General features: G+C 40.3%; 1 protein-coding gene across 3 annotated transcripts in view; it reads right to left on the bottom strand.

The window, feature by feature from the left end:
* Positions 1–21691, bottom strand: part of alk (ALK receptor tyrosine kinase) — a 365934-nt gene that overhangs the window by 3218 nt on the left and 341025 nt on the right. For all 3 annotated transcript variants that reach the window (XM_086094285.1, XM_086094286.1, XM_086094287.1), the window contains 8 exons: positions 20305–20395; positions 20124–20188; positions 19889–20018; positions 19398–19495; positions 13503–13595; positions 6730–6831; positions 6323–6457; positions 2823–2913 (listed from right to left, as the gene is read on the bottom strand). In XM_086094285.1, the coding sequence (XP_085950411.1) occupies positions 2823–2913; positions 6323–6457; positions 6730–6831; positions 13503–13595; positions 19398–19495; positions 19889–20018; positions 20124–20188; positions 20305–20395 (805 nt within the window). The remainder of the gene's footprint in view (positions 1–2822; positions 2914–6322; positions 6458–6729; positions 6832–13502; positions 13596–19397; positions 19496–19888; positions 20019–20123; positions 20189–20304; positions 20396–21691) is intronic.

Raw genomic sequence — 21691 nt, 5'->3', positions numbered from 1 at the left:
AGAGGGGAGCCGTCGACCCCGGCCAGGACAGAGCAAGCACAACCCCCCAGGCCACAGCAGCGCCAAGGCAAAACCCCGGGCTCCGCAGGGGCCACCGGCCGGAGAGCAAACCCAGGAGCCAGGAGCACCCCCCACCCCAACACGGCCCGCACCACAAGCCCCACGCAGCAGAACGGGGCATGGCAGGCCCACCAGGCACCCCACCCCCAGGTGCATTAAAATTGGAGGGGAGTTGTAGGGCGAAGGCAGTGTCTCCACCCCCCAAAATGTGTGTTATGTGCCCTATGTGTCTATTAACAAAGTGTATTGTGCAAAACTAGTGCAGTGAGTTAAGAGGAGCGACCAGCGGGCCTCCACTATACCCACACCCACCCAACCCACCGGCGGGCACTCTTTATACTAATATGTTATGTGACCTCACTAGTTTAAACATGACATTCTGGTTAATATTACGTTAGTGGAATAAGAGTTATGAAGCAAAATCCAGCCATTTATAGCCATCTCAGGGGTCAGTCATTTTGCCACTTGCTGTTGAGTGAAGATGACAGTTTACTCAACGCTCAGGCAACGACCAATCACAGCTCACCTGTTTTCGAAGCTGAGCTGCGATTGATTGTTACCTGTGACCTGAGAAACATTGGTGTCATCTTCAGTCAACAGCAAGTGGCAAAATGGCCACCCTCCCCCTGAGACGGATAAAAACGGCTGGATTTTGCTGCTTAATTCATATTCCACTAACATAATATTAACCAGAATACCATATTCAGACAAATGGGGCTGCATATAACATATTATTGTAAAAAACAAAACAACTATTGGGTTGACTTTCCCTTTACTTACAGTGTAGCTGAACATGTTTAGTTTACATAAAAAAAAAAATATTAGTCTAAAATGTAAAAAAATACTCATTTAACTTCAACAAACAAATGATTTTAAGAAATGAGAAATACAAATTTACTGCTGCATGTAACCATTTGATGATAGAAGTGATAATTTCTTGTAATCACACTATTTTTGATTGAGAACCTAGAAAGAAATTCAACACATTTAAATACAGTGGAACCTCAAGTTACAAATTTAATTGGTTCCATGAGCCTGTTTGTAACTTGAAACATTCATAAATTGAGGTAATATTTCAAATTAAAATGAATGGAAATTAATCCATTCCAGCCCCAAATTTAGGTTTTACTTAACTTTTTTGTGTTTTGTTTTTACCAGTTTGTGGTAAAAATAAATAAATATAATGCAATACAAAAATAAGTGAAAACACACTATTATAAAGAAATAAAACACTCGCAACAACATGCGGGGATAGCTACATGACATGATTCCACCTATATTAACGGTTCATTCTCTTAATTAAAGTAACTATAACTGCTATTTCGGACATATTTTACGACACCATTTACAAACACACAGCAATTAGATTTTGATTGAATGATCAAAGATGCGAAGGCGTTATCGCTGGCGTTGGGCCAAAACCTTGTACCTCCAAAATCGTCACTTTTCAGGAGACCCCAAAAACCACACGCTTTCGCCCCAATCATTATAATTGAATCAAAACAAGAACAAGCCATTTTCAACACTTAAGATTGGTCAATAATTTGTAAAAATTAAACCCACACTTGTGGACTGACAACAATTATAGATTTTTAAAAAAAATATGAAATTTGCCAAATTGTGACTTACGAGGTTTCGGCCCGATGGCAGCGATATGCATCCGTTTCCACCCTAAGCCGTGGAGGGATATCACTAGTTTTCAGATCACAGAAATACCTTATGCACATTGACAGTGATGGTTACGCAATGCGAGAAGAATTGCAACATTAATCCATCCGCTCGTAGATAGAGGTAGTATTTCTGCAAAACTTTTGTGCACAACTCAAATTGTACGTAAAAAGGAGCATTTGTAACTCGAGGTTCCATTCCACTTTAAATAACGTATTTATTTGACTTCAATTTTCCAAGCATTTGACAGGGTAGGTGTGATGTAAATGCCAGGCACAACTTCAGGGGTGTGATAGGCGGGGGTGTCTCTTACCAGCAGGGGATACACACCAGCTTAGCTGTAAACTTGAGCCCCATAGAAGCGGTAGAAAATGAATAAATAAATGTCTTGTGGGCTCTGTCGCTCACTTTTCTTTGTTATGAGTTTTCTGATCGCTTGTGTTCTGCATGTCCCACACGGATTAAATACACTCTAAAAGCTTTCCGTCTAGCTCGCTTAATTTCTTCCTCCCGCTTCTTGTCGGCAGAGATCATATTCTTCTTTATTTTTGTTCCCACTGTTGAATTGTTCGACCCAGAATGTTTTTGTGCTGCATAGAGCAGCTCTATGTCCTCACTGTAACCTTTACAGATGCTATGTCAGATCTGTAGGCGGCATGTGCTGTAATGAAGTCTTCATGAAGGACTTCGCGAATATAATTACAAAGGTGTTATTTGTTTTTTCTTGAGGGTATAAAACAGGAGGTATCAAGTTGGAATGCGGCCTTTATTAAATCAAGTGGACAATGATTTACTTGTGGTCTTGCGTTTTTATAGTGGAGGCCACTATTTGAAGAAATGTACAATTATTATTATCATCTATTATTCTTGTATCTTTGTAGTATCATTACTTTTTACATGGCACAAGACCACTAGATACTTCGTCTTGATGATTCCTCTTGCTACTTTTCAATTCCAGTGCAGAAATAATGTGTATTTTCACTTTTATCTGATGCAGAAATGATGATCTAATCCAGTGAAAACGACAAACATAACTATGGATAAATTGCCAATAAATCCCAGGATTCAATTACAACCAAGATCTGTTTTGTTACCTGCAAGCAATAATCAATTCTCTCCAGGATAGTTGAGAAATTGGGCCTGTCCTCGGGTTGGTGCTGCCAACTTTGAGTCATTATACGGTACCTGTGGATACACAAGAATGTGCAGACATGAAGTCATTGCTGCAGTTGGTAATGCAGATAGCTGGAACAACTCTGACAATATGCAGCGATTCTGAGCATATGCTGATCTAATAGGAGATGTGTCATAAATCACACGCGGGACAGGGAACAAGTTATTATTATTATTTTTTGTAATTTGTTCACAACCAGGAATTTGAGTTGTAGTCCTTTCTTTTCCATGCATGGTTACCTACCAAACTAAATGAATGTGTTAATTAAGCTTTATTTAGTTTAAGTGCAAAAAGATGGGAAATTACTCATGGGAGGCAAACAGGAATGAAATCCAAACAGTCTCACTCGAAAAAGTGCTATCAGTACTTTTATTAACTGTAACACTTGAAGACTGATAACAGCATATTCGTTTCTTTTAACCAACCCACTGACCAGTTTATTTGATCCTCATCAGAAGCCTTGTTTATCTTTTTTTTGCCCTCATATTCAAGTCTATCATTAAAAAAAAATACATCTCCCAGCTGTGTACAACAGTTTTATGTGAGGCCAATCTTTTGTACAAATAAAGTAATTATCAGAGAAGAACAGCTCATATGTTCTCAAGGACATCAATAATGGCTGCCTGCTCCCATTATTTCATTCAATTGACTTCTCTCAGATTGCAGATGAACTCTGCGGTCACCACACTTTCAAATTCTGACATCTGGCACTGATATTGAATATTTCAGTTTTTCCCATATTATCAGTCCTAAGGAATATTCAAAGTGGGCATATTGAGGTGCAATGAGGACTAAAAGGCCTTTAGTCAATCAGTGTCTGTCCAAGAGACCGAGTCTCATACTAATGTTGAACCACTGTATTAGTTCATATGCTGGAGTTTTAAGTCCATCTCGTCGGATGGCTGCAGCAATTATAGCAAATAAGAAAAGAGAGCTAAGGAGCGAAGAATCCCAAAACAGTAATCGCTTTTCTGTCTCCTTCAATGGACTTCTAAGTGCTTTTCGTTCGAGCTTAAAGTACCTCCTCGCGCATGACAATATTGCACTCTCACAGTCCAGACTAACTTTTGGGTCTGCCAATCTTCAAAAGCAGAATAATCGTCTCTCGAGCTGCTTTCACAGCAAATTAGAGAATACGCAGGCGTAGCAAAAGAGTCGACATTTAGTCGCTTGTCTCAAGCAGGGCATTGCTCTCAAGTTTGTACACACAACCGTTACAGCTTCTCGCACACTTAGTGGCGACGTGACAACTACTTCCAAGACACAGGGGCATGGGCAGCGAGTCTGGGGCTTTGAACTTGACACTTTCCTCCACACTGCCGGTGCTCCTCGAACCTCCCATCACGCATCGATACACACAAGGTTGACATAGGTTGTTATAATTAGGAAATAAACGTAAGCAATTATTAAAAATCAGTGTTCAATACAAACAAACAGTGAGCAAATATTTTTAAAGTGTGCTGACATTCTGTGCACCTACTTTAGCTGCTTTGAGTTTTGACTTCGAAATGATTATCAGGGCAAATCTCCCTTTTCTATCCAACCTACCGGAAGTGAGAATGTTGCTAAAATGAGGACTATTGTTGGCATTGTCACTACTCACATTTTGAAAAAGACACAGGAGAGATCCTAAAAGCTACTAAATATAACAATGATGTCACTCAAAAGTTTGCGATGCAGAAGACAAGTCTTACTGGCCACTTATGTGCAAATCAAAAATAAAAGCACTGCTTTTATTTAATAAAGTCAACCACTATTTTGGGTTGCAGTTTTTATATCATACTATATAGACTTAGTGTCAGGGGTGGTCAGATTCTGTTGATGGGCTGGATGTGGACTCCGACCTTACCAAATACTACAGTATACATACATTGGGATCATGGGGATCTGCACAGTCAATGGTTAGGATATGCCTGGGAAACAAGGAGGGCTGCATCTGTGGGGTTGTTTGTTCTAAAATCAGAGTTGGTTCCGTTTTATATAGCAGGGCTACTCTTCATACCAATCAAGAGCGTTTCCAGCATGCTTTCAAGTTAGCCACTCTTACATCAGAGCCAATTTTACGACTCGTTGGGCGTCGTGTGGTGTATGAGTGAATTTCACTGCAAAAATGCTGATGCTTTCCAAAACGCAGCCTTTTTCCTGACCTGAAAAGAAGGGACAGACTGCCTACTGTACATGTCAAGAATGACTCTTTTAAGTGTGTGTACAACATCCGCCCACCCCGCCCCCCAAATCAATATTGAAATGAAGATCATTAATCACATTTATTCATCATGTTAGGGAAATGTATTATGGAGAAACGTTTCTTTAACAATATGTAAACTGTTTCAACAAAACATGAAACTTTAAAACAAATAAATTATAATTTTCAATTCAATAATGAATAATTTAAAGAATCAAACTTACTCAAGAATAAAACAAATACAGAAGGATAACTGAATACTTATGCTATTATCTTCTTTAACTTAAAAAACAACTCCAGGGAACGAATGTTGCTCCCTTTCACTCACTTGTTATTTAGGCAAAATTAAGCCTTTTGCTCGCCCCCTGATGGTTGGCTGACTAATTGTAAAGGATTTGCCCATCCTGCATAGGACTTTTTGTGTAGAACTTGGGACAGCATGCCTGAAAAACTGCTCAGTGAAAGACCAGCATAAGGGGCATTTAACTCCCCAGTTTGCACTTAAGTCAATTTCTTACGCACTTTGAGTGCACAGCAATTCTCCCGTCTAGGCTTCTGACACACCCAGCTGGAAGGTGAATTCCATAGCAATCATTTGAAATGTATTTCATACTTTAAATGTAAAGTTGACTTGAGTATGGATCCGGAAGTTATATAGGCTACTGAACGTCATCAGTGACGTGCGCGGCTCATCTAACGGGCTAATGTGAAGGACTGTGTACTCGCAGTCTGTGGTTAATAAATTCAACACAAGTAAATTCATATTATATTTATTAATATTATATTTGGAGCTTTTCTATTACATGTAGTTGTAGTTGAAAAGCGAGTGACCATTGCCAAGCACAAAAAAAAGTGTGCAGCAGCACGCCTTTTCTGACTTAAGTATATAGGACAATATGCCCCTAAGTGCTGCATGTGTGTTTAAATGACCCAGGTCCAAAGAAATACAGAATTGGAAGTAGTTTTGCCATAAGTGATATGACATGACTCCTTCTTGTGCTTCAGGTCAGCCCATAAGATTATTCAGAAGCTCCAAATTGCATTGCTGAATAGAGGATAGGTCACGATCATTTTCGTTTCTGGCATCTTAAAAAGATCACTTCTCCCAGTTAGTCAATCACAGCACTTTTTCTTTGCAGGGCTCACAAAAGTAAACATTGTCTCGTTCCTGGGCATTTCATTTCCATTGCATTTTAAATACAACAAACACAACATGCGTGTTCAGCTTTACATACACAGGCCCAGGGCAGTTTTTGGGTGGGTCCATTCTCCCACCGTTGGTTACAAAGTCCAGCACTTCCTGGTTACTGCGACTTGGATAAGGCATGTAGCCCAGTGAGAAGATCTCCCACAGCAGAACCCCAAATGACCTGGCGAACATTAAGAAAAAAGAAACAGGGTGAGAAGGACAATCAAGTCAAAGCTAAGACTATAAAGGATAAGAAGGGATTTAGAAAAGCCAAGATAAAGAATAAAACAAAAACAAGCATTTGATTTGGGCATCTTGAAGGACAGAGAATTGCAGAGGTCACAGAGAGCCACGGCATACATGCAAATGAAAATCATCAGAATATGGCATCAAAGTGATGGCGGGTTTAGCCTTATGGCTACTTATTAGGCGCAGAGAGGACAGGGTGCTCACCATGTATCTGTTTTGGATGTGAAGATGCCCTCCATGAAGGCTTCAGGTGGCATCCACTTTACTGGAAGCATGGCACGACCACCTTTCCTGTAATAACTTGCTCTACACACACACACACACAAACACACAGTTATGCAACCAACGAGAAAAGACATCAGAATCATAATACAATAAAAAGCAGCATTACTTTCCTTTGCCGTTGCCATAGCAACAGCCTCAAACAGAAGGATAAAAGAAACCTGACGTGCATGATTAATTCTGTGCTGTCAGTGGGCGTATCAGTGCTCTAATCCAGACACATTTTAACATTGCACATATCTTGATGTGAGGGACCCGGTGAGAAGTGGCAATCTATCAAGTGAAAGAGGCGAGAGCTTTTTTTTTTCCCTCTGGGTTTGATCCATTTTTAACGCCGCCTTGCTGCTGGTAGAGAAATGATCTAATTGTTAATAATGCTGGAGGTGAAAACCTAATTCACGCCGAGCTGCTCAAGGCACCTTGTGAGTGACAGCCATCACTGCTCACGCGACTCCCGACCTCCATGTCCTCCAAGATGAATGGACACAAATCAACATCTAAGCTGAGCGGTGTCAGCTAGAGGGCTTCATGAGAACGTGTGCGATCTGGATTCAGTGGCAATAGTGATGATAATGATAGGGGAGGGTTAAGCGACCCGCGGCTCCGGAATGAATTATGCTGTTAATTACTTCAATAAATAAATAATAGTTTAAGACAAATAAAATGAAACTGTATAATGCAGCATCGGCTGTGATGTGGATTGTGTATCGGTCTGTTGTGGTGGTGAAGGAGCTGAGCGGAGTGATTTACCCAACTGGTAATCACTGACATTCCTACCATCACCTATGGCAACGGGCTGTGGATCACAACCGAAAGAACAAGATCTCAGATAAAAGCATCTGAAATTCGTTTTTTCTGCACAGTGTCCGCGCTCCCCTGGAAGGGGCTCAGTCAAGCCACTGCTCCTCCATGTTGAGCGGAGCCAAATGAGGTGGCTCGGGAATCTGATCGGACGCCTCCCTGGTGAGATGTTTCAAACATATGCCACCGGCAGGAGGCCCCGGAGATGCCATGCTGGCGAACCTATTTCTCGCGGATGGCCTGGGAATGCCTTGGGATGGGGAGAGAGAAGTCTGAGCTGCTGAAATGATGGATGGATGAATTCTGCTGCAGTTTAGAACTCATCTTCATTCCATTTGTGATTAAAAAAAAGTCAAAATAAGAATCCGAATTTGCCCCCTTTCATCACGCAAGGCAAGGTGTGTACTCCGTAGAGCAACTTTCTGACGTGTTTGTTGAGCTTGTGCAAAAACTGAATGAGAAGAAGGGAACAACAGGTGACAAAAAATGGCTTGGCTGCTCCAAGCTACTCATATATGCATTATGCTTTGACAGCCTAACCTTTAGAAGCAATATTTTAAGATGTTTTTCTGTCAAGGGAGAAAACGGCTGCCCAAAAAGTATGTCTTTAAAGTAATTTGCTACAGCAAAATACAGGCCTGCACACACAAGCACTTGCAAAATCACAGCCATTTCACTAAATCAGTGGAAACCGCTCATCTTGAGCAAACCCAATCACAGCTTTATGTTGAATTAGTCATTTTCACATTGTTGCTTCTTTGCTAATAAGTAAAAGTGCCCTAGCTTTCAGATTTGGTCTTGGTGGAAGTCGGTAAGTGCTGATCTCGATTCACATGTTTTTCAGGTGGAGTTAAAGTGTAGGAGGCAAGCATTTGCTCCTCTTGAGCAACTGCAGAGCTTTGACCTTCCAGGATGCTGGCACCGTACCATCTTGAGACAAATTGAATACATTAAACGATAGAGACAATTCTCTTTGTGATGACTGAGACTGCATAAATATGAAATTCTCTGTGAAACACATGACAGTGGCCCTCATTGTTTCACATGTCTGAGGAGGCAATTACTCATTTTGTCAGTGCCATTTAACTCCAATGCAGAGATTGATTAAAGCGTTAATTCTTGGTGACGTTAACGGGATTGTTGATGATGTTAGAATTGCATATAGGTTTGAATTACATGTCATATAGTATGTATGTAGTCCTCACTTAAGGATCTTATGTAAAAGCACGGACTTGGACTTATTTTGTCAACGTCAGTCAGTACACTAACATCCAAAGGGTACCTGTACAAGAAAAGCTTTTAGGGTAAAATAAACCAACAGAAAAATGTATAGCCCAATCACAAAGAGGTTGGCATTTTAACCACTACATAAAAACTACAGACACAGTTCTTCCTGTTGAACTGCCTAAGGTCCATCACACACATACTCGTAACTTAGGAATTTTGTTGTGCTGATGTTACTCTTACTTTTACTCTTACTTTAAAAGGGACCGGAGGACGTGTAAAATGGTGATGGGGAACCCACTTTTATACACATAATTACATCGGATAGGAGTCACTCAGGGTGCTTCTGATTGGCAACATTCCATTCCATGTCACAGTTAAATGAGTCCTGACTTGATGAGACGCTGGCTTCCACAGTCTTGAGATCTTTGGTTGTAAATATTGAACATGTTTAATATTTAAAATTGTCTGCCGACCTGTTTCGGACTTTATTATGGGGACAAATTCACTCTTGACGCACCTCAAACCACAGAATATGCGAGTAAAACACCAGATAGTCTGCCGTTTGTCGTCCGTTGTCAGGAAGGGGCAAAATCAAAACAAAAACAGCCCAATGGGCTCTTTGCACAGCTTGACTATTTCCTGAACTTAATAACACTCCTTTGTTTGTCATGAGTGGACAAACTGATTCATCCAGGTGTGTTTGGCCATTGATGTCGTGGTTACTGAGGTCAGGCACTGTCTTTATTTGTGTATCGTTCCTAAAAGAACTTTGACAAATGTAAAATTAGTAATGCACATCAAATCAGAAATTTAAGTAGCCCGAGAATTTATGATCGTAGCAAAAATGTGAACTCATTCAATCTAATTGAAGAGAAAGATGAGGTTCTATTATTTTAGGGTGTCAAATACACTTTAACTTTAAATTCTACATTAGGGCAGTGTTAACAACAACAACAGTCTATTTTGATTTAAGGAGCTAAATTTATCAAATTTTGTAGGATGAATGAAGTGCCTGTTCTATCTATCTTGGCTGTTCGATCCCTGGCTACAGAGGCTGGCTGTAAGATCTGAAATGCCACCTTTATGTCAGGGAACTTCTGATTAGAGAGGTCTGACTCGCCTTTACACACAGCTTGGGTTCTGGTACAACTCTTCTGGGGTTCTGTCGAGTGCTACCGTTGGGTACCTCTTGTTCTGCTCACGTGGGCAGCGACAGTGAGAGCTCGAAGGGAAATAAATATCGGGAGGAACAACCCCCCCCCCCCCCCCCCCGACCGCCAGCCAAAACCTGAGCGGTTATTGGACTTAAAAGTGTGCTCATCATTGTTTGTTTCCAAAACGAACACCATATTCAGACATAAGGGTGTCTGTATGGTCATTTAAGACACCCTAGTCAATGATTGACTTTGTTTTCGTGGATGGACGGAAGATCTTGCCAGTGGATTATCTTTCAGGCAGTTTTTTTGTGTGGCTCATCTCTTTTCTAACCCAACGTAGCACCATCAAGCCAGACTCGGCTAAGCTGCAGAGTAAGAGGATTTTACCCAAGTCCCCAGAAATCTATAACTATAATCTAACACACATAACAAGTTTTTTTTATTTTTATACCTGCCTGCAGTCCTGTCTGTGTTATTCAAAACTACCATATAGAGTACTTCATTGTGTGTCTGTGTTTGCTTCTGCACCTCAGCCAAGCACAAAGCTATGAATGGCATTCAGTGAAACTGCACAGGGCTGGCACTTGAGCAAAGCAGGAAGTCATTCAATTTTGGTGGTGGAACTGCAAATACAAATATAGATAGACAAATGCGTTTTCTCTGCTGTTTGAGTTCCAATACAATGTCTCCCTCATCCAAAAATGTAAATACCGTGCCTGTCATTTCTTCATGAGTAAAAATATGTTTTTTCAGTAACACCACAGGACATTTTGATCTTTGAATTGTTCCCCCCTCCAGAATCACACAGTACACAGTTCCAAGATACTATATCTGTCATCCTTTGTTCTGATTGGTGTTAGTAGACTTTTGGGCAATTCGGAGTCTTTAGTTAACCTTGCATGAATCGTTTTTTAGAATGTGGAAGAAAATGCAAATTCAGAAAACAGAAATGCCCTAGTCACCTCGTTGAGATTCAAAACTGGCTCCTTTTGACTGTGTGCGGCAGAGTCACTCACTACCTGCTCCACTGTGCCCTCTGACACGCTGTTCTTTTCTTTTTCTTTTTTTACATTGCCCGTGTGCCCACATGCGTGCAAGGCTGTTTGAGTGAAGAATACCAGCACGTGTGACTGCGCTTGTGGCTCTCCTCTCCGAATATAAAAAGCTGACATTAAGCTCTATCCCTAAACTCACTGTGACGGCCTTAAAAGGACTTGCATGTCCCTTGTCACACAAATAAGGGCCACACCATGAAACAGCAAATAGAACTTGCAGACAGCGAAGCGGCACTGAGCGCGTGGTACCCTCTCATTCTTCTGCACATAAAAACCGAGATAAGTCCAGTCTGAGCACAACTGCTGGAGGCTGCAATATAACAGCAAAATCTTGGCGAGGCACCTGAAAAACTGACATCAGCAATTAAATCAAGCTCGCCTAATGTGGCACCCTGGGGGCAATCGAGCAACAGCCTTAACCGGATGTGACTTTAGCCCCATCCCCTTCCTCATCTAAGACTTTTCACAGAATGATGCCATGATATAGCTGCATGTTGTGACACATTTCCCCAACTCCCGTCTCTCTCAGATGAAAGGCTGGGATGATTTCCCTGCTGAATTGAGAACTCGTGGCATTATGTGGAACTGCAAAAGCCATATTAAATGTTTGAGATGAGAATAATGAGATGCTTGTTGGCTAGTGGATGGTTGCTCAGATTAGAAGAAAGAGTTAGACGCCCCTCGGAGTTGTGATTTAATATTTACAGATCTTAACGAGCCTCAGGGACAGTGCAATAATTTATAGACTTAGAGATAAAATTTACACTTACTAGCCACAAATTTAGGTGCATACACTATACTGTATATAATCAAATTCTGCCCTGCTTGATTGACAGTGTCACATCTATTAATTGAACAGTCTGGCAGGGTTTTCCCAAGAGAACTTGCTAAGCCTGGTGGTAGTGAAGCTCAACGGCGGCCCACCATGTTTTTGTGGCAGGGAGGGAAAAGTTGACAGGATTTTTTGTTTAAATTATCACTATTTTACATTATTAAAAGCCATTTCTTAATGATACTTTACAGCTGCTCAATGCGGGAAATTGAATTTCTAATCACTACTGCCAAGTGTGGCTGAAAAATAAAACTGTACACTCCCTTTTTCACATACACACTGCACGCATGACGTCACATCCGCAGACAGAGGGCAGGAAATTCGAACCCGAATCCAGTCTGAAAACTATTGGCCAGAGGTTTGCTGGAGTACCCATTGTCAACAGCTAAGATGTCAGTCTCCTAATTAGAAGATGTTTGAGTCATAATGGTCAAATAAAAAAGCTATTGTTAAGATATTTTTGGGAAAATTTCTCCATAGAGGAACTTTAACGTAGAGTCTTACCAAAACGCACAATCTTAAAAAAGGTTTTAACAAACACACACAAAAAAATACACTTAAAAATAATATATATATTTTTCACAGTAGTAAAGAACAAATTAACAGTCAGCACTCAAAATAACAAATAACATTACTGATAGATTGGATTGGATAGTAGGATTGGACACACTGACAATAATTCAGGATTCTACTTCGTGCAACTTACTTTACATTTTTCTATTTCCTTTATCCACTATTGCTGCTTAAAACATGAAAATTACTCCAGTGTTGGACTAATAATGGTCCTTTTATTTTAAATATTTATTACATAGGCCTAAGTTAACTAATATACTTTTAAGCATGCTATGTAGACACTGGATGCAAAGCGAAATGTTGCCATGTTTAGTCACATTAGCTTGCAAAACAGTGTGCAACAAGCATTCCACAATACAAACAGAGAGTTGATGTGGTCGTACAATTTGGGCATTTCTGTTTCACTGAGCCTTGCTCAGGGAAGACATAATAACCTGCATTATCACAATTGGACGGTAGAGTCAAAATCTATACCTTTGGCCAAATTCATACTTTATATAGTAATGAATATACCATATATACCATATATACATGTTATGTAAAAGTTTTTTTAAGCAAGTGACGCTAAGGCCGGCGGGTGGCGGGAGGGTGTGGGGGTTGCAAGAAAAGCCTGGCGGCCCACCAGGCCTATAAAGCAATAGGGGAAACCTGTTAACTATTGTGGTTTTAGTCTGCACCTCTGTAAAAATAACATACTATCACTCTTCGCATTTTGATTTCATTCACTTTGGCAAAAGAACAGAGCACGTGCAAAAATTAGCTCAATGACCTTATGATGATACAGCATTAGCTACACTTATGTATGGTGTGTGTGTGTGTATGTACCACATAACAGCACGTTTTAGCCATTTACTGTTAACAGGATATAACTGATATATTTGTCAGTTTCATCAAACACTGATTAATTTAGTTATAGTTTAGATTGATGCCATATTCTGTAATGGTGAGAATAAAATAAAGTCTATCCAAGTATATACAGTGATATAGAAAATATTGCCACACAAATTTTAATCAATTGGTCAAATATCATTCATTTGTGTTAATTTTTACCTGTAAATATCCCGAGCCATTCCAAAATCTCCAATCTTAGCCACGCGACCTGGTCCTTTGCACGTCAGCAGGCAATTACGAGCCGCAATGTCCCTAAAATACGAAAAACACACACAGAATCAAGTGTCAAAATATACAAACTTTGTTATCCATCTTGCTTTAGATCTCATCTTTTAAAGTTTATCAGAGCAGTTCATATATTTGCATGTCTCGTACGCTTGAAACACATGCATATGCTCCTATATTAGTTCAGAAGTTTAGTGTAACTAGCAAGTTGCCGTCAGCATTGCTGGTGTAACTCATAGCTTCCTGCAGAGCTTTTTATGACTCAACATACTCGCATCCTAAAAAAGATTGAGGCGTAGCATATACAAGCAGAGTGACTAAGAAGAGAAAATACATAAAAGTGTTATTTTCACAGAGTTGCGTTTGTCATTTTTGAATAAGAATATTTCAGTTCTCACTCTTGTGTTTGGAGGGGAAGGAAAACACACTGTACTGAATTCCAAGACGTGCAACTTTCTACAGAAGCGACGTCGAAGAGCATAGTGCATACATCTCTTCATCAGGCGAGACAAATGGGCACCGGGACTAATAAATTGCCAGAATTGAGCATCATAATAACAGCATGTGACACGTCGCTCGAACCGAATCATGAGACTGGGGCAGAGCTGCAAAACACACAACTGGAAGCAAGATGACCGATCACAGCAGTGAGCAGCGTGTGCGTACTTCAGATAGCCTTCCTCTGATTAATGAAGATGGGAAATGACACAATGGGGATGTAGTAATAGCGCAGACTGATTTAAACAGAGGCTATTTTTTATGACATGGTCTGCAATGTTGTATTCCTTCATTGTGCCAGGAGAGATTGAAAATTATTCAACAGAATTGTACTGAATAATTCAGTCACGACTAAAATCAACATATCCGGGCATCAGTGTATTTATAGCATCTCTTAAGAGGCTTTGGTGTTAGTGAGCAGGGATGCAATTTCCAGTTTAAGTATTTTAATGAGTAGGTATTTACCAAACAATTTACAGTAGCTACACATGATTACCTACGTTTGGGGCCTAACAACGATTCTATTCAATACCAGGCGGTATATCTATTTCGTAGGGGGCACATTACGTTTCTTTCCTGAGGTCTTCCTGATTACAAACAGCATGTGGTTACATACACACAAATACACACTTAGTGTAGACAAATGCAAGTGCGGTAGTCCTTGTTTAATGGCTTGGAAAAAGTCATGCTAATGATTTGGTTCTGCTGGTAGGCAAGGACAAGCCTTGGAACGCAGGGAGAGCTGTCACAGACAGCAAGTGGAGGCCTTCAGGGAAGGGCACAGAGCCGTTGTGCGTGCTGCACAGTAATGGGAGTACAGCCACTTATTAAAACAATGTTAACAGGCCTCACACTGTAGACTTTACTCACAGTGAATTAGAAGTTTCAAAGGCTCGATTTTCAGCAGCAATGTAGAGAACTGTCTTGTTGCTATTGAAGTATTGTTGTTGGACTATTTAAAGAGCTTTGGTTGCGTTAAACGGCACTTTACTGCCCTCAGTGCAGCACTTCATTTATGTGATTACAATTCCTATTGTATGCTTAAAACCTATTCCTATTCAAATAGGGTGACCAGAAGTCCCACATAAACGGGGCAATCTTAAGTTTTGAGCCTTGTGTCCCGAGTCCCGGCGGATTTTGCCAGCCCCTTTGTTTTGTATCAATCACTATTATATGCAGGTCCCATCCCGTTGTCTAATTTTTTTTTTAATCAGTTGAAAGCAGTTGTCATAGCAGTTCATATGATAAACCAATTAAAAAAAAAGTTAAATCTCTACAAGACATGTTTTCGTCATACTGTAGCTAGAACTACTTCCTGCTCCCGTGTCCACGAATCATGCGAAATATAGTCCTATAAACCTAATGCTGCAGTGCATAGGTGATGGGACCGTGTCATCGTTACGTCACCATCCGCCATGTTGGAGGCAAGAGCGAACGTAAGCAAAGCCGTACTGTAAGGGCTGCGTTGAGGTTGTTTTCAAGTGGGGTGAATAACCTAATACGGAGTGGAGAAGCCAGACCGACAGCCTCCTTTGTGTGCGTCGGACATTTTTGCGTACTCTGTGTGCAGTACACCTCTGAACAGTTTAAAAATTATAAATCACTTGCCACACATGCAATTTAGAAACGGGTGGGTGCAGGACCTGCAGATGGTCAACCCAGTGAACACTGCCATTCGGATGAAGGTATGTGCTGTGTTTGCTTTTGCACCGTTTTGTTTGTTTTATAAATCCCCAGCCATTTTCACTGAAGCAACCCTTTTCGCTCCCGGTTGTTTTACTGTATTTTGACTGATTTTGCAAGGCCCACAGAATATTGCTATGAATATTGCTATTGCTATGAAAACATGGAACCTACCAAAAAACATTAGTCTCTTCTTTCATCAGGAAAAATATATATATTTCTATCTGATTCAGTTTGGCAGCAATTAGCATTAGAATATAGCTAAGTTTCATCATTACTCACAAATCTGTTTAAAAAACTGGGGCAAAAAACTTTTTGTAACATGGCCCTGGTTGATCTCTTATATTCTGCCACCACATGCTGGCAGTTTTTTGGTTTTGGGAGTGGCGTGGCTCAGTGGTATGGTGGTCGTCTCCCAATCCAGAGGTTGTGAGTTCGATCCCATTCCATTGTGACCATGTCGAAAGTATCCTTGAGCAAGATACTGAACCCCCAGTTGCTCCTGATGTTGCGTCATCAGTAGGTGAATGGGCAGTTCAATGTAAAACGCTTTGAAGGCCTTGTAAGGTGGGAAAGCGCTATATAAATGAAGTACCATTTGTAATAACTACCATTGCTTTAAGCTTTCTCTTCAGTTCAGAGACTGCATCAAAACCATCTGTATGCTCTAGCATTAAAAACTTATAAATACGTTTTTGGGAGCGTGGTAATATTTAAAATAGAACATATTTATACGTTTTGGGGAGCAAATGAGTTAAGCTACATAGAAACATTAATTGCTATTTAATTGCAATTAAATTATTAACGCATAATTTAATCAACGTATCATTTATTTGATCAAATTATATAAAATAAATTAAGACATTGCTTTATCTTGTGTAAGTTGTAAATCTAATAACGTATGGAATGTTCAGTTTTGCGATGTAAACAATAGCCGCTTTACATCCAGCATGGCAAATACGCTGATGATGACGTCAATAATGACGCACCGTGCATGAGCCCTATTGACTTATTTACTTACTTATTTGTTGAATTGTCAACCAAAATAGCATTAACCATTTGCTAAGTAATAACACAACCAGAATGACTAGCAATTACATTTGTTATACAAACCCAATTCTAAAAAAGTTGGGACACTATACAAATTGTGAATAAAAACTGAATGCAATTATATGGAAGTGCTGAATTTGAATATTTTATTCAGAATAGAACATAGGTCAAAACAGGTCAAAAGTTTAAACTGAGAAAATGTATCATTTTAAGGGAAAACTATGTTGATTTTAAATTCCGTGGTGTCAACAAATCTAAAAAAAAGTTGTGACAAGGCCATTTTCACCACTGTGAGGCATCCCCTCTTCTTACAACAGTCTGCAAACGTCTGGGGATCGAGGAGACAAGTTTCTCAAGTTTAGAAATAGGAATGCTGTCCCATTCTTGTCTAACACGCGTCTTTCTAATTGTTTAACTGTCTTGGGCTGTCTTTGTTGCACCTTCCCCTTTATGATGCGCTAAATGTGCTCTATAAGTGAAAGAAGTGGATTGCAGGCTGGCCATTTCAATACCCGGATCCTTTTCCTACGCAGCCATGATGTTGTAATTGGTGCTGCATGTGGTCTGGCATTATCGTGTTGAGAAATGCAAGATCTTCTTTGAAAGTGATGATGCCTGGATGGAAGCATATGTTCTCCAATCTGAATATACCTTTCTGCATTGACGATGCCTTTCCAGATGTGTAAGCTGCCCATGCCACACGCACTCATGCAACCCTATACGATCACAGATGCAGGCTTATAAACTGAGTGCTGATAACAACTTGGGTTGTCCTTGTCTTCTTTAGTCAGTATGATATAGCGCCCCAGTTTTCCACAAAGAACTTCGAATCGTGATTCGTCTGACCACAAAACAAGTTTCCACTTTGCCACACTCCATTTTAAATAACCTTTGGCCCAGAGAAACGCCTGCGCTTCTTGGTCTGCTTTAGAAATGGCTTCTTCTTTGTACTGTAGAGTTTCATCCGGCAATAGCGGCTGGCACGGTGGATTGTGTTCACCCACAATGTTTTCTGGAAGTATTGCTGAGCCCTTTCTGTGAGTTCCCTTACAGTAAGCATTCCTGTTTGCGGTGCAGTGCCGTTTAAGGGCCCGACGATCATGGGCATCCAGTATGATTTCTCGGCCTTGACCCTTACACACAGAGATTGTTCCAGATTCTCTGAATCTTTGGAGGTTATGCACTGTAGATGATGATTACTTCAACCTTTTTGCAATTTTTCGCTGGTAAACACCTTTCTGATATTTCTCCACTAACTTTCTGCGCAACATTGGAGGAATTGGTGATTCTCTACCCATCTTCGCTTCTGAGAGGCACTGCCACGACGAGAAGCTCTTTTTATACTCCAATCAAGTTACCATAGTGTTAACTGGTCTTCCAGCTGTTTTTTTTGTGCAATTGTGTCAGTGCAAATGACTTTTTCAGCCTCTTATTGCTACCTGTCACAACTTTTTTGAGATTTGTTGGCACCATGAAATTTACAATCAACTAAAATTATACATTTTATCAGTTTAAACTTTTGACCTGTCATCTATGTTCTATTCTGAACAAAATATTGACATTTGGCACTTCCACATAATTGCATTCAGTTTTTAGTCACAATTTGTATAGTGTCCCAACTTTTTGGGAATTGGGTTTGTAAATAGTTCCTAGTGATAATTTATAAAATTTATTATTTTCAATGAAACTGTAGTGTCCCGGGTTTTTACTTTAGAAAATCTGGTCACCGTAAATTATGTCTCAAAGGAAGCTAGGAATTGAACCACTTTGATATTGATGTTGATATTTAGCCATTTGACCTCATTCATTTGCCCCACGTCCACCCCGCCCCGCCACCCCCTCGGACTCAAGAAAACACACCTTCCCAAAAGTTGGTAATTATCCACAAGGACAAAGTTTGCGGCCATTTCAATACATGTAGAAAGACGGGTCGTATAGAAGGTCAGTGAGCTCTGCAGAAGACGCAGCCATTAGGTGGATTGATGGGGCTTTAGTGCTTCACGTTGGGGCAAATACGCTTTAATAGGCCTCGTTTGTCAATGGCTAATACCTGACCTGAAAGGGAGATAGACTTCAATTGTCTTGATGTGATTGTGGGAAGAAATTTGACCTTTCCCCATATTGACCTTCCTTGTGAGTGTCCATAACGGTGATTGGGAATTTAAAAGGAGGCTCTATAAAAAGTCCAGGTACCATCCATTGTTTTTTGAACACAATACTTCAGGATATAAAAGGGATATAGTGTATGTGTCTTGTGTTTAAGCCATAAAAAGGGGCCACCACCTGGCAGTTCTGATGGTAAACTCCTTATTTGTCCTCTCAGCTATAATGTCAGAGAAAATATGTGCCCTTATGTTCCACTTGATCAGGTGTTGTCATAATAAAACAAAGAACAATTCTTGTTTATACAATCTGTGGAGATTGTTTCCGTCATTTGCATTCCATATTCACAATATATGCATACGCGTATCATTGCTTTCTTTTCCCATCTGCTGGATCTCTAGAATACAAATTATGTAACTCATCCGTATGCTGCATTTGTCTATGCCAAATGTTTGTGTTGCATTTGCATTTATAAAATATGCGTTTTTTAGATACCTGTGGATAAATTGGTTCTCTTCCAGATACTGGCAGCCTTTGGCGATGTCTCGCGCTACATTGAGAAGGTCAACCATGGTCAGGCTGGACGGTTGCTCCTAAGAGAGAGCGATACCAGTGCATTGCATTTATACATTGAGTAGAATTTTTCTGCAAATTAAACAGTGCATTTTTTAAAATTAGATTTATGGCACAGTGACTAGCATCTAACAGTTAGAGGTTCTGGATTTGCATTTATCCTATGTCTGTGTTTTTTTTTCCGGGTACCAGCTGTGCCGCAGTGCAGAAACCAATGGTGGAACAACCTGAAAACCATGACCGGAGTCCCAATCAAACACCTGTGAGGTGGATAAAAACAGAGATTGGTAGCCAGGACCTTGTGCCCAACATCAGTGATCTCTGACTCACAGTTCCCCAATTGGTAAAGGCAAATTGTCCAAATTGTTTATATATTTGCAACATGAAAAATGATGATCTAATAAATGTCTCACCAATCGAGGTCTCATCTCTCTGAGGAAGGTCTTGAGGTCTCCCCCAGTCATCAGCTCCAGCAGTATAAACCTGGGCATTGCCTGCAGACTGACCCCTACACAGCGTACAATGTTCTGGTGGCTGAACTTACTACAGAAACAAAAAAAATAGGAAAGAGAAGCATTGGACTTTGCATGTTAATATGTTGACTTTGCATGAGTAAATATTTTGGAGAATGCAATAAATAGCTGGTACCTGATGATTAGAGCCTCCATAAGGAAGTCCAGTTCATCTTGTTCTGAGCAAACCTCAGGGAGAGTCTAGTTGTTCATACAAAAACATGAGCTCATTGACACTTGATGAAATTAGTCATTTTCAAAGACTTTTGGGAAACTGCTTTAAAAAAAATTAAACTATTTTGGAGGGGAGACATCACCTTTACTGCCACGTGAAGTGGACTCGGTTCGCCTGGTATTCCCACTGCCAGCCCCTCATATACTTCCCCAAAAGCACCATGACCGAGGCCCCTGGAGAGAATGACGCGTATCAAGTAGGGATGTCCCGATCCAGAGATTTCATAAACTACGGTGGTTTCTGACCACAGAAGAAGTTGTGTTTCTTGTGTGCTGCCCGCTTACTACACTGCATGAGTCATATTTAATATTATTTTGGTTTATTTAACGAGCAAATTATACATTGTCCCAAGGGTATGGTATGATAGCATAATGTATAAGTACACTACCACACAAGCACAAAGTTGTGTTGATATTCAACTTTTTCACAGCTGACAACTATTGCCATCTCGCCTACACACCCTGCGGACAAGTGTAAAAAAACAACACAAAGCTTTAGATGGCGACCTGAACTCAACTTAATGATATACTGTATGCTTAATATTCACACCCGTTAGCCACAATGTTGTTCAAGTTGCTAACACTGTTGCCTCACTGAGGGTTACGGTAACCCTAGTCACAACAAGAAGGATGAGTATTGGATTGATGTTAATTAATTATTAGACAAAATTCCTTCCCTTTAAAGTACTGAATGTAGAAAATTCAATTCCGAATCGCTACTGCCAACTGTTGACGAAAAATTAAACGGCACATACCGTTCTTCACAAAAAACGCGCACATGACGTCACATCCATAGATAGAGGATGGGGAATTCGAACCCGAATCCAGTTTGAAAACTATTAGCCAGAGGCTTGCAGGAGTACCCATTGTGAACAGCTAAGGTGTTAATCTACTAATTAGAAGATGTTTCAGTCATAAATGGTCAAATAAAAAGGCTACTGTAAAGATAATTACAGGACAAAAGTTTCACATAGCAGCTTTAAGTCCTACCACAGAAGTCCCATAAAGTGGCAAACAATATACTGTAGTTCATTTATTTATTTGGTCCTTTGACAATGACTGACAATGACAGCCACAGCTCTCACCACAAAATCACCTGGGATAAATTTGAGCTCATCCACAGACCAAGTGAGGACAAGTGGTATAGGAAATGCAAGTGCGGAAAAATGATCCATCTTCAGTAGCTATTATACCACTGCAATTCTACTTTATGAGCAGGATGCCAAAAAGTGGGGATATTTAGAACCCTTCAGAATATCGAACAATGCAAAACAGAAAAATGGTCTCCTGCATTGAGTGCATTGGTTTATAAGCCACAAATATTGCACATAGCGGGCTGTCCCCTCTGGCTTGCCTTAACCTAATAGTGGCAGCAGAGTTGATTAATGATGTGAAGAAGAATTAGGCACTCTGCAAACTAAATTTAAGATAAAGCTCAACTCCAACAGTTCAGTTTCCACAAAGTAAAGA

Source organism: Leptonotus elevatus, chromosome 14 (assembly GCF_054856555.1).
Source record: "Leptonotus elevatus isolate MCC_2025b chromosome 14, RoL_Lele_1.0, whole genome shotgun sequence".
NCBI lineage: Eukaryota > Metazoa > Chordata > Actinopteri > Syngnathiformes > Syngnathidae > Leptonotus > Leptonotus elevatus.
This window is presented reverse-complemented; position numbering and strand designations above follow the sequence as displayed.